The sequence below is a fragment of the Schistocerca piceifrons genome, chromosome 1, assembly GCF_021461385.2.
Source record: "Schistocerca piceifrons isolate TAMUIC-IGC-003096 chromosome 1, iqSchPice1.1, whole genome shotgun sequence".
NCBI lineage: Eukaryota > Metazoa > Arthropoda > Insecta > Orthoptera > Acrididae > Schistocerca > Schistocerca piceifrons.
Genome location: NC_060138.1, coordinates 265,294,685 through 265,321,764, shown reverse-complemented (window position 1 = coordinate 265,321,764; position 27,080 = coordinate 265,294,685). Strand labels below are relative to the sequence as shown.

Genomic DNA, 27,080 nt, shown 5'->3' with positions numbered 1-27,080 from the left:
CTAAGTCTTAAATTAGACACAATGAATACTCAGTTAAATAATAAAATAGATGACCAGGGCCTTCTTCAAGTAAGGACCTAAATGAAACCCTAAGAAAAGAAATAAGTGTGGTACATTCCAGTTTAAATAAACAAAATGAAGTCCTAAATGAGCAAGCTACAAATATAGGTTTACTAAGGAATGAATTTGACACTCTAAACCATAAAGTAGAAAATTTGAAAATAGGTTTAGAGAAAGAATTAATGAGTTCTCTGAACATGCATGTAGATGAACTGTTCACTGACTTTAGTCAGACACAGAGTAACCAATTCCAGGATTTGACCAAGAAGTTACAATTTGATATTGAATACAAATATAATAATGTAGAATCTGAATTTAGTGAAAAATAAGGATCATTTCAAAGTGTGTGTAATGTTACATTTGATGCAGTAAATCAGAGATTACACACTTTAAAGGAAAATGTTGAGAAACAGGACAAGCTAATTCCTATAGTCCAATCGCAAATTATAGGCATTAACACTCGAGTTGATAACGTGGAAAGAAATTTTAAAGAGAAACTAACATCAGACTCAATAAATATAAGCAGTTTGGAGGAACAAGTAGAAGAGATGATAGACAGAAAAGTTGCCACGAGTGTTACCTCTGACAACGTGTCTCCAGTTTTATCTTCCGAACTTAGTAATAACAAGAGAAATGTGGATGAACTGTGGGAAGAATTCAAACTTATGCAGGACAAAGTAGATAATAGTGACTTCTCCCAACATAGTATTAATTAGTGAAGTAATGACAGATTCACAATGGGGATCAAATTCAGGGTTATCTAGACTGTTCCCTAAATTTAAGCGAAATGGGGAAGTACATCCTACTCCTTTTTTGAAAAGGTTCAATCAAGCCTTGCCCAAGACTTGGGAAGATTAAAAAAGATTGAATTTGTGGTGGGGTGCCTTTTAGGAGAAGCTTCAGAGTGGGGCACAGTGAACATAGAGAATTTTTCGTCTGGGCAAACTTCCAGAAAATGTCTAAGGAGAAGTATTAATATCTGACTTGTTGGACCCAAAGTATCACAAGAGTTCGTGGGGTGTGATGCGAAAGTATTTCGACTGGCATTTAACGAGAGCAAAGTACGTAGATTATGTAGTGGGTGGAAAACTGTAGAAGAATTATTATCCTTTGTAAACAAAGACCGCAAGAGGACATACATCAAAGTGAAAATCAGAATTTCAGAAGTAATAGCAATTTTAAGAGACATGAGGCCAACTTAGCTAGAGTACACCGGTGTAACCGGAATAAGGGTAATAAAAATTATCAGAAGCAGCATCCACCTTCGAATTTAGGTCCAGTCACTTCATAAGAATTTGTACGAAGTAGTAATAGAGTACAAAATGTAATACCTCGATTTGGTAACCAACCGGTGATCACTATTAATCAGGAAAACGTAGTGCGATATGGATCCATGGCCGGGGTTCAGGTCGTAGAAATATATTGGGAGGCTGGTTTGTAATAGGTTCATTAATTTCATGCATAAAATACCAACAAAAGAATGGTTGGTACTAGAAGAACGAAGCTTAATTACCATTAATCCACAACCAATAACAACAGGAAAAGTGGAAGATTTTGAAGTTAACACATTTATAGATTTCGGGAGTGAAGTGTCACGTATTTCTAGCATTTTCTTTAACACATTATGATCGAAATATCACTTACCGATATTACCAGTAACGGGAGTGTACATAGTCAGTATTACTGGAACAAAGAACAAAGTTGTAAAAACAGGAGCCACAGGTGAACTGCAACATTGGAAATATCCCATTTCGTCAGTCACTTTTAGTAGTAGAAAATATCAGTAGGGATGTATTGTTTGGCCTAGACTGGCTATCAGAATTTCATGTCATACTGAATTTTGAGGATAATTTTCTTTATTTTGGAAAAGGTGACTACAAATATTGTGTAAAGTTTGTGAGGGACAGCTATATTGGTAAACAAACAACTGAGAGTCAATGTCTGAGATTAACAGCTACAGCAAAATTGTCACCAGCGATTGATAATGTAAGACTGTGTCACACCGTGCTGACGTGCAAAACAAAGTAAATGAATCTCCAATATTAACCAATGACCAAAAATTAGATTTATCTAAAATTCTATTGGGATATTAAATGGTATTTTCTGATCATCCGGGTAGTATTAGTGACTATGTATGTAAATTTAAAATTAAAGATAGTACTCAATTTTTCTGTAAGCCTTATCCAATACCAGTAAGTTAAAAAGATGCAGTTAAGGAAGAAATTGACAAAATGATTGACAATAACAGAACGTAGCTCTAGCGTCATGAATAACCCCTTTGTAGTAGTAAAAAAGGCTACAGGAGGCATGTGGTTAGTACTAGACGCGCGTACCTTGAATAAGTATATAGAGATGGAACAAGACAGACCCATTAACATCGATGAATTATTGTCCAAATTTGAGAACGCAAAGTATTTTAACACGATGGACCTGACTGCTGGATATTGGCAAATTTGGTTACATCCTGAACCAAAGAAATATACAGCATTTATATTTGATGGGAAATCGTATCATTTTTATGTATTACCATTCGGGCTAAATATCTCAGTATCTGTGTTTATACATGCACTGGATGAGACATTAGGAAGGGAATTGTTAAAGGATTTAATTATATAAATATAATAGAGGGAGACATTCCACGTGGGAAAAAATATATATAAAAAACAAAGATGCTGTGACTTACCAAATGAGAAAGCACAGGCCGATAGACACAAAAAACACACACACAAATTTCAAGCTTTCGCATCCCAAGGTTGCTTCATAAGGAAAGAGGGAAGAAGAGGGAAAGACGAAAGGATGTGGATTTTAAGGGAGAGGGTAAGGAGCCATTCCAATCCCGGGAGCGGAAAGACTTACCTTAGGGGGAAAAAAAGGACAGGTATACGCTCGCGCCCGCCCCCCCTCCTTCCCCCCCCCCCCCCCCCCCACACACACACACACACACACACACACACACGTCCATCCGCTTAAGTGTGTGTGTGTGTGTGTGTGTGTGTGTGTGTGTGTGTGGGAGACACGATGTTACTGAGTTGGTTCACAAGTTTGTAGCACTTTTTCATAAGTTTAATTAACATCACAGATACACATAACAGAGACCTTAGTCACCAATAATATATTCTCGTTCAGTATGTACAGCAGACTAACAACACTGGGGTAACTTTTCGATTCTGCGACTGTAGAAATTGTATGGTTTGGAGCTGAAAAACTTGTTGACCCATTTTCATCTGCAAAAGGATGTTCCTTCATAATTGTTCAGTAGACAGTGGAAAAGATAAAAATGTGAGGACCCAAGATAAGATGAACAAGGTATGTGCGGAATGACTTCCCAACCAAACAAATGTCTAGGGTTTTTGTCAGTCTTGTCAGGATGCGGGCAGGCATTAGCATGGAGGAGCATCTCTTCATGCAGTCTTCCTGATCATTGTTCTATGATTGTGTCCGCAAGACAGCTCAGTTGTTGACATCGGGTAAGCAATTTGTAGTACAGCACACTATCACTGTTCCACCCGATGAATAACATTATCTTTTGTGGATTAGTGCAGGCCTTTGTACGGGATGTAACTGCTTTGTTTGGGCTCAACCATTCCTTTCTTTTCCCTGTGTTAGCATTAAGACACCATTTCTCATCAGCAGTAACAATACAGGATAGGAGTGGTCGATTTTGTTTACAAGCCAATTGATGACAAGCAAGCAGAGATGCATATATGGCCACCTACAAATTTTTTTAGTTTTTGGTATGGATGGGGCTTATATACTTAACATACAAATAGACCATTATTTGTCATATTTAACCAAAGTTACATTATGTTAAAAAGCTCTAACAGAGTTTTGGTTTGGAGTAAATGGAAATGTGATGTATTTTTAAGCTTTCATTCACATAGTGTGTTCACCTAACTTCAATAACAAAAAAACTATTGCATGAAAAAAAAATATTTTTACGTATCTTATAGTCTGTCATACAGCTTTATCATGAACGGGTTTCCTTTTACTTACTGCCCACAGGTATTGTGATACTCCAATGTAAAGTAAATCACTGCACATATTTGGAAAGTCTGCAGTGAATGATGTAGTCGCTGGGCAGTTCGTTTGGTACCTTTTAGGTGATATATTGCTGCATAAAAAACATAGCGATCATATCAAAATTGTTTTTAACAGTGGAAAGAAATTTATACCTCTTTCCATTCTTGATAAAAATGTGTGATATATTGGAGCTTATCCATGATGAGGTAGCTGTGCATTGCATGTGAGGCTATTGCCACCTGCTACGGCCTGCCAGGTGGAGCTATGGCCTGCTATACGGAGTGCAGAGATGCCTTGTATTTCTTTTCTACATTTGCTGCTGGTACAAACCAAAACTGGAAATGGAAAGATATTAGGTTATCAGTTGATCACACTGACTGGATGTTTCTTCAGTCCGTGTTCCCTGATTTCAGGAAAATTTGTGACATGTATAAAAGAGAACTGAAAGCTAAATACCTGTTACTTCTCAGTGAGCAGCTGGCTGAAACCAAGGAGGAGCTGTTGGGATTTTTTTTTACCATCATGAGCTTCTTTCATTTCTTCAAAAACATTGTTTATCCTCAGAGTTCACTAATCACTGTTACCCCATTGATAGTAACTCTTCTCACTTGAAATGTGGCAAATTCATATTCTTATGGAAGAAAACATAGTCACAAAGCGCCTAGCATCTAGCGCACATTGGTCTATCGATTATTCAAATGATTTTGAAACGCGTTCCTGTTGGTTTTCGAAAATTTTTGAACACCTTCTAAGATGATTTCTGAATGAACCATAAGTTGATTTTTGAATGCATGCATAGTGTACATGATGTCTCTGGCAGGGGAATCCTCGTCGCATCTAGAAATAAACTTTCCTGCAGCCAAAAGGGGGCGGAGCTATAAGAGTTGAACAGAATAAAGCTGAACGGGTGAATGCCAACTGCTGTTTGTTTATGTGATTGATTGGGTATGCAAATGATCCTGGAAGTTTTTCTGTTTTCCAGGTTTTGTCAAAGATTAATTTTAGCTCATTTTTGTTTTTGGTTGAGGCCATTTCAAAAATTCTGCTGTAATAGACTCTTCCCCACTAACTTAAGGGTTTAGTAACTTCTTCAATTTTCATGAATATTTTAGCGTATGGATTGGTTCTTCCGAACAATTAAGAAGCTGATGGTAGATCTACCTAACTCTTAAAATCTCACTTAATCCTTCAGAAGTTTTCTGGAAAAGGGCCTCTTCAGGAGCAGACCGTCTACGAAAACAGTCATACTAAATTTCCTTGTGTACTCCTTTTTTTTGCCACCATCTAGCATACAGCACTTTGACTTAAGAAAGGTAGTAACCATAAATAAATTGAATATATTAATTTTCTTCTTATAAATTATACTATTGGATGTATTTAAATATTAACATGCCATGACAAAACTGTTCAATGTGGTATGCAAGCTAAGAGACAGGCAACATATGCCCAGTCCTCAAGAAGAATTTAAAAATTTGAATAGTAAAGAAGGCAGTTGTGAATATTACCAAACTTTCAGTCTAATAAATCATTGCTGCAAAATACTGACACTAGTTATGTACAGAAGAATTGGGAAAAGGTCGTAGAAGCCAACCTCAGGAAAGATCAATCCGATTTTCGAATAAATTTGAGAACACATAAGGCAATTCTAAACATCGCTGTATGCTCAGCGACCATTTACAAAGTAAAATTAAAGCAATAACAGCCTTCGGTCACAAAAATTAAGTCTTTTGACCTGGTTTCAGCACTACTATGAGTGCCTTCATCAGAAGTAAAACATTTGTGTCAAGTATACAATAAATATCAAGTGATAAGCTTGCCTTCCATGTATTCTTTTTTAAAATTTTGTGACTATAGCTTTATCACTTTTTATTTATTTTATATGTGACAAGCCAGTTTGAATGTTTTACTTCTGATGAAGGCACTCATAGTAGTGCCGAAACCAGGTCAATAGACTCGATTTTTGCGACCGAGGGCTGTTACTGCTTTAAGTTTACATAAGGCAGTACTTAGCATATGGCTTCTCTCAGAAGATATCTTAAACAAAGGCAAACCTATGTTTATGGCATTTGTAAGTTTAAAGAAAGTTTTTGATAATGTTAACTGGAATATGCTCTTTAAAGTTATGAAAATAGTACGAATAAAGTACAGGGAGCAAAAGATTATCTACAACTTTTACAGAAACCAGACCGCATTTATAATATGAAGCACATGAAAGGTAACCTGTAGCTGAGAATAGTGTGTGATAGCGATGTAGCATATCCCTAATATTATTTGGTCTGTAAAAAGAGAAAGATCTGAAGGAAATCTAGGAGAAATTAGGAAAAGGAATTAGTTCAGGGAAAAGAAATAAAAACTTCGAGGTTTTTGATGATATTGTAGTCGTCAGAGACACCAAAGCATGTGATACATCATTTGAACAGAATGGACAGTATACTGAAAAATAGGTTCTAAAAAGAATATCAACAAAAGGAAAACAAGGGTGAAATGAGGTTTATTAAATCAGGTAATAGTGATAGAATTGGAAAATGGAAGACTAATAGCCCAGTCAGTGAAGCCTAAAAAAGGTCGAATAAGGGGAAAAATTGTGCAGTCAAAAAGTTTTTGTACAGCGATAGAATGGAGTGTTTTGAATAATGTACTAAAAATACCTGCCAGCTGGACATGAGAACTTTTCTTAAATAACTTTTTTTTTAAAAAAAATCAATAGTTTCCATGTTGCAGGGGATAGAATAATTGCAGATTGCTAAGAATAGTGTGTAACTGTTAAAAAATTATATTAACTGTTAAATAAAGTGGAGTTAGAATAAATATGTAAGCGCAATAGAGCCGTATTGAGAGACAAATTGCATTCAAGGGGTGTAACAGGGTGGAAAGGCAGTAATGGAGTTAAGAAGTCTGAGGGAAGATGGGCCACCGAATTGAGTTCAGGCACTTCACTCCATCATAGTACTGCAAATTGAGGAGTGAGCAAGTAATTCCTGACTTTATCTACCCCACTATGTCACAAGAAGCAAGCACAGGGTGTTTCACAAACCTATACCGACCCTCTGCAGCGCACCCTATGAATCACTGGTGACTTAGTCTGCAGGCACTCCAGAGGAGTGTTCATTTTCCACAAAGTGCTTTAACACTACATGGAATGCAGATGTGAGTTATTAATAATATCAATGCAATAAACACATACAGACAGATGCTACATACATTTCTGCACACTGTTCTACTCTGCTATAGGGGAAACTAATTCTTCTTCATCCTGTACAGCAGCTGCAGCATTCTTCTGGGAAAGGCAACTTCCATCATGAGGACTGCTCACTTTTCATTTTCCAGGTAGACTATACCACCCCAGCGTTTTCTGTCCCGTTCTGCTATGCGCGCAGACATAACTTCACTGTGCTTGTATTCATATGGTGGAATTATTTTCAGTTTAACAAACGAGTACTTACTTGCAGTAGTTAAATAAAAAAACATTCAACAACTGGAGCTGTCAACTGTCAACCACACTGAGGACTCTGTCCCAAGTGTAACATGCTGTCAATATGTATTCGACAACATCGATTTTGTTGCCTCCACTATCACCTGGCTGAAATACTTTCCTCAATGTGAGGAGCATCAGATGTATGCAGCTCTCTAAACATCTAAAGAGACACAGAGGCTAAAATTGCCTCCTCCTGAATACAAGGAGGTCACCTAAGTGTTACAGAACTTCAAATATTTCAGCAGAAGTCAAGCAATACATTACAGCAGATTACTGTTCCAGACATAAATATAATCAGTCCCATTCCTTCAGACGTATTCACACCCACCTTGGAAGATATACTGCAGATTTGTGATACGTGGCTCCACTCAGTGCAGCCCACTATATAAGAGCCAGCAGCACCTGGATGGAAGAAGTTTATGCAGTCTAGCAGTTACAAAATTAATGGTGAGAGGAGTGCAGTAACTTTCTGAGCATTTATTAATTCACCACCATGTGACCAGAAAACAGTTACATGGCTTTCTAGTACAGCATCGTCAATAGACAGCTGCAAGGTGCCACATTTACCAATCCAGTTCCTTTCACACCACACTTACAAATTAAACATGCATCAGCTATTATTTATAACAAAGAGCTCATTTAACAACTGCAAATATGCACTCATTCAATAAACTGAAAATAACTTCACTACATGCATGAACTGAGGGAAGTTATTTTGTCTGCTTAAGTAAGAGAACTGGACGGGAAACAGTGAGAAGGTTTAATCTGCCTGTAAACTGAAAAGCAGGCAATACTTACGAATGGGAGAAGTTGGCTTTATAAGAATAATGTTACAGCTGCCATACAGGATCACTAAGAATCACTTTTTCTTATAAAAGTGTAGAACAGTGTGCAGAGATTAAGGTAGAATCTGTCTGCATGTGTTACTATTATTAGTGACTCATTTCATCCCTGCAGCACTTTTATGTGATACACACATTTCAATTTGTTCTTAGCCTACTTCATTTAACGGCGAACAGTAATTTTATACCAGTAGCAAACTGTATTTAATAATCTGTGATTTTCCCTGCACCTGCAATATGGAAACTATTAGCGTTAAAGAAAAAATGAATAGGACCATTTTCGTAAGAAATTTAATGCAGTTTAATTTTGTATTCGGAAACATTTTTGCTAGAAGCCGCAGTTTTTGAGTTGTTCAAGAAAAATGCACAAAAGTGACCTTTAAATCCCCACCCCAAGTGCACATCTCAGCAGTGGGTATTTTTAGTATGCTGTGACACTCCTTTCTACCATTGTATAAAAATTTTCAGCTACACTAGTTTTGTGTCTTAATTTTCCTTCATTGACTGGACTATAAAAATAGTTTGAGTTTTGCTGTTTTGGGCAGCAGAGTAACTGATGGTGACTGAAGTACAGAGGATATAAAATGCAGAAAAGTGTTTTTGAAAAATTAGAATTTCGTAAGCACCAACATAAATTTGTATAAGGAGGTCTTTCCTGAAGGTAAGAGGGTGACATACAGGTGCAGAGGTTTTCAGGTAGGCTAGTCGATCATTCTGTCATGGAAGGGAAACAATGTACACGTAACTCACTTTGGGATTGTCCACCATTTCAGTAGCAATGGAACAATGGATTTATAGAAAGCAGCTTCTTCACATAAATATCTTCACAATTTGCATGTAAAATGCTATGAGATACGGTGGCCATTGAATGCACTTCAGTAACTTTCAGGTGCAAAACTAGTATCAAAAGTTATGAAATATGTTACATTTTCACCATCTCTCTAATCTATTGTGAAAATTTAACATATTTTGTATCTTCTGATACGATCCCAAAGTGAAGAAAATGTAATTTCCTTTCCACTGCTGACAGTGGTATACTACCCAATCTAAAAATGTCTGGCCCTGTACATCACACTGTGCCTTCAGGGAAGACCCCATAACACAAATTTATAGTAGGTGTTCATAAATTTCTATTTTTCAAAAACACTTTTCTGCATTTTACATTCTCTCTACTTCAGCTATCATCAGTTGTTGCAACGTGGTGGATATTTCTTGCTTCTTTTAATCGCACAGGTCCAAGTTGTAGTGTGACCTATGACAGTTTACAGCTTTCAGAATAAGAAACATTCTTAAGAAGCTGCCAGTAAGGACACCTGAAAACATTGTGGTTGTGAGAGAGGAACCATCAGGAGTTAGATCCACACATCAACATGCACACAGTCTACAGATGAACAATTACTCAGCGAGGAATGTGTTACATTTGGATTTAGAATTCATGGAATGACACCAATGGAATGTTGTGTGGTTCATGAAAAAACTCTTCATTCTACCTGTCTGACAGTGTGATATGCTGTAACTGCTGTTGGTGCAATCAGGTGTTAGTTTCAGAATGAGATTCTCACTCTGCAGTGGTGTATGCACTGATATGAAACTTCCTGGCATAGTAAAACTGTGTGCCGGGCAAAGACTCGAAGTTTGGAAGGTAGGAGACAAGGTACTGGCAGAATTAAAGCTGTGAGGATGGGTTGAGAGTCTTGCTTGGATATCTCAGTTGATAGAGCACTTGCCCACAAAAGGCAAAGGCCCTGAGTTTGACTCTCAGTCCAGCATACAGTTTTAATCTGCCAGGAAGTTTCAGGTGTTATTATTTTGAGGACTGTTGCATGACATTGACATGGAGTTCGAATGTTATATACATCATACTGAATATATTCTTTCTGCTAGAATAGTGGACAAAGATAAATGTGAGAATTGTTCATTTTAAATTTAGTGATGTGACGTCATACACTGCAGGTGCATCCATAACACTGTGAGGAAAATTTTTCCTTAATGTCTCATTTGTCATTCTGGCGACAATTTGTAGCTGCCAAGACCACCAGACTTGTCTGCTTGTGATGTATCAGTGTAGCATATTTCAAAAACTGTGTCTGTGTTAACAAACCCCAAAGTTTAATGGAGATGAAAGCTACCATTAAAGAATAGGTAGGTTTGATTCATCAATGCCTGTTAAGAGTAATTTCTGGCAGAGAGACAAAAATCCTATTAAAATGAATGGTCACCATTTGGATGACTTAGGTTTTTATATCAAACAGTGTAATTCAAGTAGATATTAACTTTTACTTACACAGAATCAACAAAATTGACAACCATTCGCAAACTATAAATTTCCCATTGGTCTTCTTGAACTGGTCGCATACTTGAGTCTTACTCCATATGGGATTCTGTTGATATCTCTCTCTCTCTCTCTCTCTCTCTCTCTCTCTCTCTCTCTCTCTCCCCTCCCCTCCCCTCCCCTCCCCAGAGGGTCATATCTCGGGTTGTATTGAGTAGAGAATGGTCATACTCTGCCACACACCTTTGGGTGGCTTGTGGAGATCAAAATTTAAACATTACATACTTTCTCCAGCCCAGGGAAATTTAGCAAATTGGGTGGTTCTTTCACATTAGGGATGGTCTAGGGTGAACCTTAGGCAGTTTATAAAGCACTGATTGTCCATCAACAGTTCCTGAGATAATTCTGAAAATCCATAATTTTTGGGTACAAGAAGTGCCAATTATGGGAAAGGCCACTTCTATTTATGGCAGATCATTGAAATTTGTACCATACAGTCATAAGAAGATATTCTCGGGATCTTTAAAAAATTTTTCGACATTATCTGTCACCAAGGTCCAGAGGTTCAAATTAACCATACTTTTGTACATAAAATATGCGCGTAATATCTGGTCTTAGGCATAAATGTAGTTTTAACTGACATGATGGACAAATGGAAAGGATTCTAGGGTCACCGCAGCAGTGCAGAGGTCACTAAACCCTGTTTTTTGTCAGCATTTTTTGACCAATAAAAATTTTATGATGTGCTCACTCTGTCCAATGGACACTTCATGCATATACGAATATGCCAAAAGTGGTACTCCAGTGACAAAAAAATGAGCTGAAAGGATCGCAACATGACTGAAAAGAACTTAAAATGGCTGCCAAATTTATGGGAAAGACTGCAAACTCAGTGAAATATTAAAACTTCTATTGTTTTAAGATACAAATAATAAGCCGGGCATTTTCGATGAACTGCACTTGTTGGGAAACCTATTCAGTAAAAAAAGTAAACAAAACAATTTTGTGTTAACCTTATATTGTGCATACTTATTTGTTGTTCATATGTGTGAAAGTATATAAATGTGTTCAGGTACATAAATAGAGTGTCAAGATTTCATTGACCTACACAATTTGTTTTATATAAGCAGCACTCCTTGCTGCAGCAGGGAAAAAAGGAACAAGCTGAAAAATGCTTCTATCAGAGCACAGAAAAGGTGAATATGTTCCTCTTTAAAAGCCTGCTGGAAAGTAGAAAGTAGAGAAGCAGCAGCCTCAGCTCCCACCTTCGCCTTCCTCGCCAAATATTCCAGCATGCAAACATTTCTACATCTGCATGGACACTCAGCAAATCACATTCAAGTGCCTGGCAGAGGGTTCATCGAACCACCTTCACAATTATCTATTATTCCAGTCTTGTATAGCATGCAGAAACAATGAACACCTATGTCTTTCCGTACGAGCTCTGATTTCCCTTATTTTGTCGTGGTGATCATTCCTCCCTACATAGGTCGGTGTCAACAAAATATTTTTGCATTCAGAGGAGATAGTTGGTGATTCGAATTTCGTGAGATTCCATCGCAACAAGAAACGCCTTTCTTTTAATGATTTCCAGACCAAATCCTGTATCATTTCTGTGACACTCTCTCCCATATTTCGCGATAATACAAAATGTGCTGCCTTTCTTTGAAATTTTTTGATGTACTCCGTCAGTCTTATCTGGTAAGGATTCCACACCGCGCAGCAGTATTCTAAAAAGAGGACGGACAAGTGTAGTGTAGGCAGTCTCCTTAGTAGGTCTGTTACACTTTCTAAGTGTCCTGCCAATAAAACGCAGTCTTTGGTTAGCCTTCCCCACAACATTTTCTATGTGTTTCTTCCAATTTAAGTTGTTCGTAATTGTAATACCTAGGTATTCAGTTGAATTTAAGGCTTATAGATTAGACTAATTTATCGTGTAACCCAAGTTTAACACTTTTGAACTTACTTGTGCTGGAAGAGAGTGGCAGAGAGAGGAGACACCTGATGGTGGGGGGAGAGAAAGTCTCTCTCTCTCTCTCTCTCTCTCTCTCTCTCTCTCTCTCTCTCTTTGTTTGTTTGTTTGTTTGTTTGTGTGTGTGTCTGTGTGTGTGTGTGTGTGTGTGTGTGTGTGTGTGTGTGTGTGTGTGTGTGAGTGTGTGTGTGTGTGTGAGAGAGAGAGAGAGAGAGAGAGAGAGAGAGAGAGAGAGATTGCTTGTCTTCTTCACTTGTAAAAGATTCACACTCGTAGGTAGCACAGGAACTGAAGTTGAAGGTAGCAAAGCAAAAGTATACATACAGTACTCTGTTTTCAAATGTCCCTTTACTAAGAAAGGCGAAGGTGTACTTACCTGGAGTTTACTTAACCACCACGAAGATAAATGATGTAGATATTACTGTGAGTGATATTGAGGAGCAACTAAAACCATAAAAATTAAACAAAGCTCCAGAAACCAATGCAGCTGAGTTACGTCGTATATTAATCTTCTTGTGCTGTAGGTCTCTTCAGTAAAAACTTGTGCCCAGAGATAGGAAAAAACACAAGTCACACCTGTCTACAAGAAGGGTAACAGAAGAGATCGACAAAACTACTCTCAGTCTCACTGATGTCTATCTGTTCTAGAATCGTAAAACATATTTTCAGCTCAACCATGAGGAGGCATGTGGAACATAATGAGGCATCTGAAACAGAATTGGTTCTGCGAAACCCAAATTGCACTTGTCTCGCATGACACCATGAAAGCTGTGGATCAAGGAAATCAGGCGAATGCAGTATTTCGCGACCTCAGAAAAGCGTTTGACTTGGTACCACACCACAATTTGTCAACAAAAGTGTGATTGTGTGGGTTAACAAACAAAATCTGTGGCTGGATTGCAGATTTCTTGATTTGCTTGCAAGACATAGCATATCATCTTAGACTGAGAGTCATTGAAAAAAGCAGAAATAACTACAGGTGTGCCCCAGGAAAATATTTCGGGGCCCTTGCTGTTCATTTTGTGTATTATGACCTGGAAGAGAGTAGCAACACTACACTGTTTCCAAATGGTGCAGTTGCCTATAATGAAGTACTATCTGAAAAAAACCTGCACAAATATTCAGTCAGATTTTGGTAAGGTTGCAAAGGGGTGCAGAGACTGACAACTTGCTTTAAATGTAAAATGAGGTACTCGGGACTGCCATATCAGCAAATCACAATTAGAACTGGTCAACTCGTACAAATACCTGATCGTAACAGTTTGGAAGTATGTGGAATCGAATAGTCACAAACGCTCAATTGTAGCAAAGATAGGTGGCAAACTGTGGTTAATTGGCAAGGTCTGCTTACAAATCACACGTGAATACCACCTTAGAATATTGCTCAGATGTGCAGGACCCTTAACAAAGAGATGTAAAGGAGGTCACTGAATGTATGCGAATGATCAGTTTTATTTGACCCAAAGAAGAGCATCATAGAACTGCTGAAAAATGTGAACTAACATACATCTGAAGGAATATACCAATTGTCACACAAAAGATTATTTTCGAAGTTTTCAAAAACCAGAAAAATGAAGAATCTAAAGATATTCTGAAGTCCACTGCATATCACTCCAATAAAGATGATGAAGACAAAATTATATCAATTACAGCAAGGTATTTAGTTAGACATGTTCCCTGCAGTCAAAACACATTTGAACTGAGAAGAAAACATAACATGTGGTAACATGTTAAGTACCCACTGAAATGCGGTTCACAGTGGTTTGTAGAGATCGTACATAGAGATACAAGATATTTCCAGGAAACAACAGGTAGTGGAAAAACAGGGAAAATATATCAAAACTTTTGCCTGTAAGGCACCACTAATAGACACTTTTAGAGCACAACTTGAGGAACTGAGCTGGTATACCTGCCTAATATCGTGTAGGGCCCCCGCGACCACGCAGAAGTGCCACAACATAATGTGGCATGGACTCAACTAATGTCTGAATTAGCGCTGGAGGGAAATGACACAATGAATCCTGCAGGGCTGTCCATAAATCCGTAAGAGTACAAGGGGTGGAGATCAGTACATTGCAAGCATCCCAGATATGATCAATAACGTTCATGTCTGGGGAGTTTGGTGGCCAGTGGAAGTGTTTAAACTCAGAAGAATGTTCATGCAGCCAGTCTGTAGCAATTCTGGATTTGTGGAGTGTTGCATTGTCCTGCTGTAATTGCCCAAGTCCATCGGAATTAACAATAAATACGAATGGATGCAGGTGATCAGACAGGATGCTGATTTGCAGTGGACAGTCTGTTTTTTAATTAATTATCCTGATTGCTTTCTTCTGGAATAAAAGCACATTCTTGCAGCCTATGGAGTTGCCTCACAGCCACTGACCATAGCTGATGTGGCTGTGGCACATTGCATAGCATGTTGTTAATAGGTGCTGTTCCAGCATGATACTTTCTAGTTTTCTGAAGAGGTACAGAACCTACGAAAGTTTGGAACATGTTTAGCATGCTGTTGCCAAGTTAGTATCAATGAAAATGTCCAGAAGTTTAATGGCTGCTGAGTCACCAAGTGCGCAAATATCACCCAGTACATCTACATTTAGTGTCAAAAGTACAGTCCTATGGGGTATCAAGCGAGATTTGTGTTAGGCTGAGAAGTTTTTGGTAGGGAGGATGCAAGATGTCATCTTGGATGGAGTCATCAACAAGTATAGAAGTAGCTTTACAACTGTGTAACACTATGATTGCCTAGATCAATAAAATACAATACGAACAGTAATGTCAGACTTTTTTGCGGATGTTGCAGTTATCTATGATGATGTCTCAGGGAGACTGCACAAATGATATAGGTAAGGTTTAAAAGTGACGCAAAGACAACCAGCTTGCTCTAAATCTTCAGAAATATAAGCTTGTTCTCTCTACAAAATGAAAAAATGACGTATCCTACGACTATAATATCACTGTGTCATCGTTGGAAACCACCAGATCTTACACATTATAGAGACATGAAATGGAATGATCACATAGGCTCAGTTGTGGGTAAATCTGGTATTAGCCATTGCCTTATTGGTAGACTACTGGGGAAATGCAGTCGTTGACAAAGAGGATTGCTTACAAATCAATCTTACGGCCCGTTCTAGAATATTGCCAACTTTCTCTACATTCTTTTGACCTATAAGTAATTGCAATAGTTAACCCTTGACAACAGTGGTAACAATATTGTCATATTTCTGGACATAAGAAGAATATATGAACAGGCTGCAGCAAGCATTCCCCTCCGTGAACAGTCACATGACAGAAACAAAGGGATAGGTTCACATCGTCAGAACCAGGAATTTCATTGGCTCATGCAGACTGACTGACCAGTTTGCCTCGTGCACAAGCTCTGTGCAGTTGCTATAGGCATACAGCCCCATCTCTCTAACAGTGTGGTTTGTAAGTCTCGAGGTATCGACGGAGGCAGGAGGCCTGCCTCCACTTTCACTATAATTATCATATTACCAATAAGAAATGTTTTGGGTGGAGTTCTCACCGCTCTAGTTGTTCATGAGAATCTCATACAGAACGTCTTCACCCATCTTGCCATTATAATACTGTCACATTGTCGGCAGCCCGTTTCTTACTTTAAGCAGACCAACTGAACTTAATGTTTTGTGGTCGGGGAATGAATTATGGACACTGGACAACATGATCACTCATTGAATGCATCAGTTTCTTACTGAAACTGCATGTTTCCGTTTTCAGAATTTGTCAGACATCAGAAACAGATTATACTGGTTAAAGTGATTCCGATAGCGCTGTGCCACGTATAGTTGGGCAAGCGTTCTACTCCTACGGAGTAGGTGATCAATAGTCGCGTTCGTGCGAGGAGAACGCTGTAGACATGGCAACACTGTACAAGTAATCGCCCTGGAGAGAGAGAGAGAGAGAGAGAGAGAGAGAGAGAGAGCGAGCGAGCGAGCGCAGGATTATGCTGTGTCAGTGGGTGGGGCTGAAGGGAGGGTCTGGTGCCACGTCAGCAGTTACATTTGGCAACTGCGTTAGTTGCGCGTATGCCGTATAGATCCCAGGCAGCGCAGTGGTGTATTTCGAGAGCGGATATTCTTAACCAGCGAGCAAGGAGTGCAAGACCAGTATGATGTGGAAGCTGAACGGCTTTGATATGGGTAGCGGAAATTTTCATGAAATGTAAGTTACCTTTATTATAAAATATTTAAAGCTGTTATACTACGCAAAGTGTTAGTACCATAGTTTAAAAACAAGAAGCAGAAACCATTTTACGGTTGTGCATTGACATTGAGGACCAGTTAAGGAATAAACCATAGCCGGAACATATAAAAATCTTTGCTTTTTTAAATGGGTTTGAATAAAGGCTGTTAGAAAATGAGAGTTTCGTCTGCTTTTACGGGGAAGGAAAAAATGATACGGACAGACAGTTTTAACATTGTAAATCACTTGCCCTGTAATCTGCACTGTCCCTTGGGATTAAAATTATACAGACGTGCAGTGATACTCTTCTGGATGGCCTTGCGCCATTAGGAAGGGCATCTGAAAGTTATTATGGTAACTGTTTCGTTAAAATCGGATTTCATCCATTATTGGACAGGTTCTTCCGTTTTGGGTAGCTTAATACTTCTACGTATTTTATTGTACATATGAGTCGGAGAACGAATAAGTTAATACCATAATTTGTAAGTTTTAAGTAACTAGTTATACTCTCCATCCTCGTCACCTTCGAATTATAGCTTTCCGTATTTCAGTTTTCTTGTAACATTATCAGAGCTGTGTGTGCAATAATTCGCAGGCAACGTGCACACCAGTTGTCGCATTCGTCCTGTATTTCTTTCGCCAAAACTCGTTCTTCGTCGCCTTCTTTACTTTCAATTCACTGGAGTGTCTGCTTGTTAACCTTGTCATGAAACTGTCATATCCCCTGTACTCTCTTCCAAAACGCCAGGGCATGAACCAGTCTCATATTGAAATCTCCCAGTCATAGATGAATAACAGATCCATTACAGTAGTATTCTGAAAGTAGTGGTATAGATTCGTGGCAACAAATGCTATGTCACACCAGACCATGTTGGAAACAGAACAAATAATTTTTCAAATTCACAAATACGAAACATCAAAAATAAAATTCGGACATAATTTAAATCTAAGTGCAGTGTGTCTTGTCAGTACTGACACATGACTGTTGGATAGTAAATTGTTTAGAAAAGACTCACTTGTCCAAATGACTTTTCTTCAGCTTTTGAGATATGGACCTGTCCTAAAAGATGGCAAACTGTTTTTAATAGTTTGTTTCCAAACTTACTATTCTCATTTTTAACCTTTCGTTAAGAATGTCAGTGGACTTTATTTAATTTCGTATTATCAGGTTGTGTTACATAGTGAAGCACAAGTATTTCCAATTTCTATTAACTCCTGAAATTGTGAAGTTCCTCTAAACTTCTCACAAACACGAAAACTGTTAAGTCTCATTCTTCCAAATGCATGTGTTTTTTCATCCTATCTGAGCAGAATGACAAGGGAGGAATTGCTAAGGTCCAGGGGATGTGTTGGGAACCATCACTCGAAGTAAAAGTCTAGTGAATGTGGGCTCCAAAGTGCGTACCTTAAGAGCTATGAGCTCTATCTTTGCTACTGTGAAATCTCTCTCTCTTACTGAATAAGCTCTTAAGGAATGCATTAATGTTTAAAAGACTTCTTTTGCCTTGAATGGTGGTTCCTGTCATATCCCTGAGTATTAACCATTTCGCCTGGGACACCTTCTATATTCAGAACATTTTATGTTCTGCAAGCCCTTATTTGCTTTTTATAACCATGTTTTCGGCATCTTGCACCCCTATACTGTGACAGCCACTCACGGAATATGAACACTGATTGTGTATGGTGAGCCGCTATCTATGGCACTGTAGCAGCACCATGTCCACTAGAGAAACAGCTAGCGGCACCATGTCAACTGGAAGAGACACTTTTGATCTCTTCTCTGCTCGAGAGTTTACCCCGAGACAGCCTTTTGATAGCAGCTCACGAAGATTTACTCTCAAATGTACACACATCTCAAGAGCAGATATTCTTAAACAGCAAGCCAGATGTGAGGGATCTATGTGATGTGCTAGCTGAACAGCTTTGGTATAGCAGAAGTTTTAGTGAAATGTAAATTACCATTTTTATACAATAATTTAGGCTGGTACTAGTGTTGTATGAAAAATGCAATGATATGTATCTGGATCACTCTCCCTACTAGGAAGGGCACCCAAAAGTTATTTCGATAACTCCCATTAAAACTACACCTCAGCCTGTGGCTTAACATAACTTATGCACATTTGTGGGTTTTCATTATACACTGATTTCATCACAACACAAATAAGTTAATATCACAATTTAAGCATTCAGACAGGCACTGATGACCGTGCCGTTTATGGTCCTAAAACACCGATTCCATCACTAAGCTTTCTGTAACTAGATTTTTGAGAAAATGGTGTGTTCCTGAAGCAAAGTCCTTGCAACATTTAGTGCCCCGAACTGCACCTCAGAACTATGATATGAAAGTGCTTCCTAGCAAATGGTTTTAAAATGATGAATTAAATGAGATCAATGATATCACTGTTTGTGCGAGCTAAATAGAGCTAACAACTGTCATAAATAAAGAAAAATAAAAACGTGTTTCTATTGTGGCACAACTTGACCAAAAGGTGCAAAGTTTCTTTCATGATGGAAAGAGTTGATGATGAGGTGATGGATTAAGAGGAACAACACACTTAATAGAATCTCAGGCAAGCCTACTGGGGCTGCTGTAAAAGCTTCAAAACATCCATCAGTGTGCCGAATTTCATATTGCCATCCACGAAATAGGTCTCTCTCTCTCTCTCTCTCTCTCTCTCTCTCTCTCTCTCTCTCTCTCTCTCTCTCCCCCCCCCCCTCCCTCCCGTGTGTGTGTGTGTGTGTGTGTGTGTGTTTGTGAAGGCGCCTCATTACCTATGGTGACAGGTTTTGGCTCTTCATAAAAGCTGAAGATATAAGATACCTGCTTTGGATTTTGCAGGCTAATGTGATGATTTCATGTCTACTTCTTGGTATGACATACAGTAAGCACACTGTATGTGACACCAAATGGGTGTTTGGTTGTAATATTTTGGAAATAAAAATAAGTTTCTTGTAAGGGAGCATGTGTGCATTTAGGAATGCTTGACACCCAAGATTTTTGCCTTATGGCACACAGAGTATTTGCCTCTAGGCTTGGTTCAGTTTGATTTGGAATTTATGCATTACTGCAGTAATAACTTGAGTGAAATGAACCCTTACGCACCATGTAAAGTATTTGTGACAATCATGCATATATAAATATTGCAGGTTCTGGCTGAGACGTGCAGACAGAATCGTCCAAGGACACTCAAGTTACCTATCCCCTCCAGTACCTCCTTGATTAACTCCAGGGGAATGGAATTGGCTGTTGTAAAGGTGAGTTCATTGCACTCACCACATTTGCAATTCTTTATGCTCCACATTTTTGCATAGCATTTATGCACGTTTGTTAACACCCATATTTAATCTGCTTGCTTAATCCGTATGTAATTCTGGAAATATGTTTAAAGTATGTTACAGTAAATGGTCAATTTTAATAGTTTGCATTTTCAGTTCATTGCTGTGCTGGGATCCACATTGCTATAGTATGTATTTATTAATTTTTTGTTCAGTAATGTATTTTCACACCAGGGTGATGCTTTGTTATGGTGAGTTGCATAGAAATAATAACGTAAAATATGGGCTTTTGCGGTCTGCATCGTGATGGGTCGTTTGTGTAAATGTAAATATGCATTACGTTAATTACTGTGCATTATTGTATTTACTATGGTGAGGCCTGCTAGTGAAGAGTTGCACCCAGATAAAATTAGTCAAATGGTTGGTGAGTTTTGTTGACTATTAATTTTCTTTACTGATGTATGAAGCATGTTCATTCCATTTAACAACTACTAAGCTGATGTTCCTTGGTATGTATGTGCACCTTCATAATTTAAAAGCAATTTTGCTGTTGTTAGTGAGGTGAGTTGCGGAATTTAATTATCTCACAGTTACTTGTATAAGCATGTTCGTTTCTCTTTAGGATTGTGGTGCGCGATGGTATGTATTGTTGGCACAATGAATATGTTGTTTATAGGCGTGCCCTTATTGAGTATGAATGTGGTAGCAGTTGAGAATTGTTAATGTGACCAGCATCCTATTTGTTTTAGGTTGGTGGCTTTGGTATTGCCGGGATCACCAATGAGATTACATATTTTCTTCCAAGTGTATCAAAGTGGCGTCACCTTACTTCGATTCCTCATGTTGAGCAGTGTAATTATGGAACAGCTGTGCTAGACAATGAGCTATATGTTGTTGGAGGTTGCTTTAATCAGTCTCTTCAGGTAAGGTATACATATACCACAATGCTTTTCTATCGTACAAAGTACTACATCTTTCCCTAATATGATTAATACTAAAAGCATTTGATGATGAATGACTTCCAGTATATTTAGCACTGTAATGCGCACTTTGTGGTTTAAGGAGATGCCATACTCCAGTTTATTGAGCATAGAAAGAATGACTGTTGAAGTATAGTCCGTGTTTTGTATAACCCCACTTTCATGTTCCCGGAATTAACATTTTTCCACCATTTATGAAATTATCTTATCATTTCCATCGAATTTCTTACGTTCACAGTGTTAATTCTCATCTGATTTTGCCTTAACATATTTATAAACTTACTGCAATTTACACTTCACGAAAAAAATGTTCATGGAGAAAAGGACTGCCGTAATTGACATAAAACAACACTGGCCATCAAGTAGTGTTTACAAACATTACATGGGTAAGTTTCTTGACACCAGGGCGCTTTTCTCAGCAGATAGGAACTGGTAAACAGGTAAAGATACCTTTGCTTACATTGTGTTGCCCAAATGCTTTTGGTGTAAACACAAACCATTTATTTATTTTTTCCGTTCTTACCAAGACAAGTTTCAAGAATAATCATTGAGGGAGAGAGTTTGCTTGTGTGTGGTTTTCTATATAATTGAGGAGGCACAATATCCGATAACTTCAAAAAGATGAGTACAGTAAAAGAAAAGCAAAACATCACATATGCAAATACCCCACAAAATACTTACATAAATATTTGCACTTGACAACAATAATAAAGTCTCAAAATGTCGTGCTAAGCATGAAAGAAAACGTAACTGGTGCAGTGTTTCATCATTTATGTAATGGACAGGTGCAGACTATCCAAAAACATAGATTATGATGTATGAAATAAAGTGAAATGTTTCTACTTCCCCCAGTTCCAGTTACATCTGCAGTTTTTATTGGATAATAAAAAAGTCCCTGGCAGGTATTTCCATGCCTATTACGTATATATACATAAAATACAGAATTACAAGGGTGAGAGCCCATATGTAACTTTCAATGCTTAAAACATTATTTCCCACATTTTACACTCCCTCCCCCCACCCATGATAAGTGTAAAAGTGAGGTTTCCCTGTATTCATTTATGTCTGCATCAACATTGACTGAGTGATGAATACATGTAATGGCAACTTATTTCATGGAATAAATATTTTTTCTTCATTTTTATTTAGATTTATCATTTTTAACCCTTTCAGATTCTCTGGCTACAATTGTGTACATTTAAATTTTACTGTCCTTTAGTTGCAATAGAAATATTTTTCCATAGCGGAAACTGTATGTACACATTTGTGGATGTTCCATCTTTTCCTCATGTACAACTGCTGCCAACTGTTCAGCTTCTCTATTAAAGTATTAGGTCAAATGTAGCAGTGTGGAGTAGCTTGTGCCTGCCCGAATACATGGTAGTGATTGGTTAATTATATTCACAGTATAAATGAACGATATTATTGTTATATTGCATGCGAATTATTGAATGATGAGTTTTTTTTGTCTATAAAAAGAAGCCAAGTGTACTAAGTATATTTTGAAAACAGGTAAATATTATTGAATAAATCTTGCATCTAAAATTATTAAAAAAATCACCATAGAGCATTACAAAATAAAGAAAAAATTTCCTTCCTCCAGAAAAAATTCATATCTGAGGGGGTTAACATAAGTTGCCTCTATGCTTCGGCAGTTAGAATTTCTCAAGACTGAGATCCTGGGTTCATTTCCATTAGAGTTGCAATCTTACGAAGTGGTGTCGTATCTGTTAACTTTCATTAATCTGGGACCCGCGTGATATATTTATAATTCACATTGCTAATAAGCATTCTTTCCAGTGGCTGTCTCTACAATGAAAGTCATAGACACACTGTCCCGAGAGGTAGTTTTCAAAATTTCATTTGTATTGAAGTGCGGATCTATCTTCAGTTTGTTGTGTTTACAAGTCTTTTGTGGCTGTCTCGCCAAGCGATGGCAGGGAAAACACACACACACACACACACACACACACACACACACACACACACACACAGGAAAGGGGTACAGTTTAGAAAAGTCACCCATAACACCGGGCCAGCGGAGACTTAACGAACAGGATGAGAAGGAAAGGTGTCGTGTGTGTGTGTGTGTGTGTGTGTGTGTGTGTGTGTGTGAGTAGATTTTTTATCTATCCATTCTCATTATATTGTCAACAATTGATTATTTTTATTGTCATAAATAGTTGAGTATTACAGTAATAAACTGTTTTTTACCACAGGAGAATATTCATCCATTTGGCTTCCGCTATAGTCCACGTTACAACAAATGGACAACAATGGCACCCATGCAGAGAGAGAGATGTCGATTCTCACTGAATGTTGTATGTGGACGCCTGTATGCCATAGGAGGAGCAAGTGAAGTTGATGATCCAGATGATGAAGAAGAAGTGAGTGCCTGTGAATGTTATGATCCACAGACTGACAGCTGGGAGTCAATTCGGCCCCTTCCTGGTCACCGTAGCCAGCATGCAGGGGCTGCAATGCCTGGAGGATCACTGTACATTTCTGGAGGGCTGGACCGGGACCTCGTTCTGAGCTCAATGCTCTGTTACGATGCCGTGACTGATGTGTGGCAGCAGCGGGCTCCCATGTTGACACCACGTGCAGACCATGTAATGCTTGTTCTTGGGGAGCGTCTTTATGTTTGTGGTGGTTGGTTTGAGGATGCTGACACAGGAAATAGAGTTCTGTGTGAGACTATTGATGTTTATGATGTAAGTGCTAACACATGGGATGTGGTAACAACTGTGCCTACACCAAGGTACCATGCTGGAATTGTCGGTGTTGGCTCAAAAATTTATTTCATTGGAGGATTTCACAGTGATGCCATGTTCGATCGTGCTACAGGTAAGTTACATGTATTTCGTATCTTTGTAGACAATACCTTAGGGTTCTTCTGGTGTAGCATTTAAGTTACAGAAGCAGCTCCTTTTTTATTTTTAGTTATAATGGTCTGTGTTTTGAGTGCTAGTGTAAATTGGTAGAGAAATCGTTAAGTGCACGAAAGTTTTGGTATGCCATTGCTGTCATGTGGTCAGTTAATCTGCGTTGTTGCCTGTTCACATGCACATGCAGTTAGCGAAAATAAACTGTCACAATGTTTATTGAATGTTCTTTTGATTTTGGAGATTCTTTTACATTGTATAAATTGTGCAAAAATGGTAAGACATGTTACTTTCCATTTCAGCAATACAGTTAAACATTATCAACTTCTTACTGGCCTTTCAGTATTAGTGTCTTCACTTCACTTTATCATAACATGTTGAATGTATAGTTCCCAAGGGATAAATGGATGTTTGTTAACTTCAGATAATGTTTAATGGGAGCAGGATAAGTTTGTTTTAAAGTGTGGCATGCCATGCAAACGTAAAACGTCCTGGGGGGGGGGGGGGGAGAGAGATTTCTTCAGTTTTGGTTTATCAATGATAGTGGTGTAGGCAGAAGAAATTTCAGTAGTTGTATAGGAGGAATGGAATATCTCTCTCTCTCTCTCTCTCTCTCTCTCTCTGTCTCTCTCTCTCTCTCTCTCTCTCTCTCTCTCTCTCTCTCTCTCTCTCTCTCTCTGTGTGTGTGTGTGTGTGTGTGTGTGTGTGTGTGTGTGTGTGTGTGGGGGGGGGGGGGGGGGGGGCCAGTAGCTTACAATATGTGACAATCTCCTTCCAGTGTGTGCTTGTCCTCTATACACATTTATGGTATTCCAGGTATAACTTCTCTCTTTCTTTTTGCAGCAGCTATTGAATGTTATGATCTGGAGACAGACACATGGACAACAGGCGAAAAGTACCCTCAGGATATATGGGAACATACCTGTGTAACTTTATATATTCCACGATGCCGTGACGACATGGAAGTTATGGCCACTAATGATAGTAGAGTTTGAAGTTTCTACACTAATGTGCAATATTTGCTGCCGTTTAAATGTACAAGACTTAAAATATTTACTTCATAATTGTTTCATCTTTGTATGTTAAGTGCCATTGAAGAGTGATTGATACTATTTGAATGTTGTTTCTTTGTACTGTTAATATTTTTATTCACTGTTGTAAAATTGTGTAAACTGTCATGTTTAAATTGTCCTTGCTTATGCATGGATTGTTCAGATACAAACTTTATATATTCTGATAAGCCAGTAGAAGATGAGTTACTACAAGCATCACACAAAACTGTAGTTACTGAGGGACCATATTGTATAATACATGCTTGCATACAGATTTTATGTATTTCAAGCAATTTATAACTGAGTGACATAAAATTACTCAGTAAATGTATGTTGTTGCTCCAGACAATCATTTCTTCCACAATGAGACTTTTGAAAATTGTAGCACGGGCGGGCGGGCGGGCGTGCGTGCGCCCGCGCGCGCTCACACACACACACACACACACACACACACACACACACACACACTACTACTACTACTACTTTGTTGTTAATATTTGGTCTGGTCATGAAGCGATGTAAGTCATAACATGCTAGTTAATTCCCACAGTACTGTAGCGGGCTATGCACACTTTAAACAGATTTGTTTGAACCTTAGGAAAATTCCAGAAAATTCATTGACATTCAGTTTTTGTAAATAAAACATGTTACGGTACACAGTGGTTATGATGGAAGTGCAGAAGCTTGGCCTAATATTAAAATGTATTTTCACAAAAATCTATTCAAAGTTTATTTTATATAAATTTTCTGGAGCTTTACCACTAGCATGTCACAGTGCTGTCAAAGAGGTGGTATTTTAACTTTTTCGTTGGAGGAAGGGGGTGGGGGGGAGATCCTTTCATGATGTATAAGCTGAAAAATAAGTGAAAAGAGGATAATTGTTCTGTGTGAATTGCATCACACTTCGGGAAAGTTCAAAAAGCTGTATAAGAATTGAAAATTGACTGCTTTTTTTATATTTTCTTCAAGCTATAGATTCAGTACTTTGCTTCAAAAGTAGTTGAAGTCTCATCACATGTTTTTCATGGAATAGACTGTAAAGAATTACTGAAATTTTATGACTGTTTTCCACTGTATGCTTCATTGTATGTTACGTATGTTCTGGTCTGTCTCTCTCTGTCTTTGGAGTCAATTCATAAAAAAGGCCTTAGCTTTGTTTGTAATTAATGAATATTTGTGATTTTATTTGTTGTCTCAACTCTTCCTGTCGATACTTAATCCAAGTCTTAGATCTTACGACAGTACGTGTATTTTGGAGTGTGTTTAATGTGTTGTCGTTAAATATGTATCATGGCATTCAAGTGATACGAAGATGCTGACACAAATTTATCTAGTCCAAAGCAACAAATTAGCAAAGCTCTCAGAAATTTTATATTTTATGAATTGTTATCTGATTTGCTTGTTGATACATAATAGAATCACATACAGATGGAGGAAGATTATGTAAACATTCTAATGTACGGCATATTTGTCCGTCCGAAATGTACCTCGTGTCCGAGGCTTAACTAAATGTTACTCATTATCTTGTTAAATTTTTGGGTACCTATTTATGAATAAATATTTTTGCTGTAAATATGAGTACGTCATTTTTCCCATGATATTTTTTGCGGTGTGTCTGTTTTAGCATGTATTATAACTGACATACATTGTGCTTACATGCCAGTCATTGGGCTGTATCTGATTTAAAGAGCAGAATTATTACATGTAATGTGTGCATTTAACTTGCCCATACTTCGAAAGTAGTTGACTTAACATAAGTTTCTATTGATAAATTGGATGTTCTATAGTATATAGTGACAAGAAAAATTTTTGCTGTATGACCAGATTCTTAAATTGTTTTGTGCTAATTTCAGTGTTACCTTCAAATCTAATATGAATTTCCAGTTCTTGAATTTAAATAATTTGCTACATTGTAGTGCTTAATAAGCACATCCAAGGTGAGTCAGGAGGAGAAAGGTACATGCTTCGAGGGATGATAGTATTAGTGATTCTAAGCAAAAAACTTCATATGGACGTATGCTCTATTCCAAATTATTTCCG

At 38.0% G+C, this 27,080-nt stretch overlaps 1 protein-coding gene across 3 annotated transcripts in view; it reads left to right on the top strand.

Moving 5' to 3' along the window:
* The window catches only part of LOC124776370 (kelch-like protein 26), a 305,806-nt gene extending 279,193 nt beyond the window's left edge, over positions 1 to 26,613 (top strand). For 2 of the 3 annotated variants that reach the window (XM_047251329.1, XM_047251337.1), the window contains exons 7-10: positions 19,995 to 20,102; positions 20,873 to 21,046; positions 23,323 to 23,950; positions 24,832 to 26,613. In XM_047251329.1, the coding sequence (XP_047107285.1) occupies positions 19,995 to 20,102; positions 20,873 to 21,046; positions 23,323 to 23,950; positions 24,832 to 24,983 (1,062 nt within the window). In that variant the 3' untranslated portion in view covers positions 24,984 to 26,613. The remainder of the gene's footprint in view (positions 1 to 19,994; positions 20,103 to 20,872; positions 21,047 to 23,322; positions 23,951 to 24,831) is intronic. The other variant, XM_047251345.1, reaches the window with a different exon arrangement.
* The last annotated feature ends 467 nt before the right edge of the window (positions 26,614 to 27,080 follow it).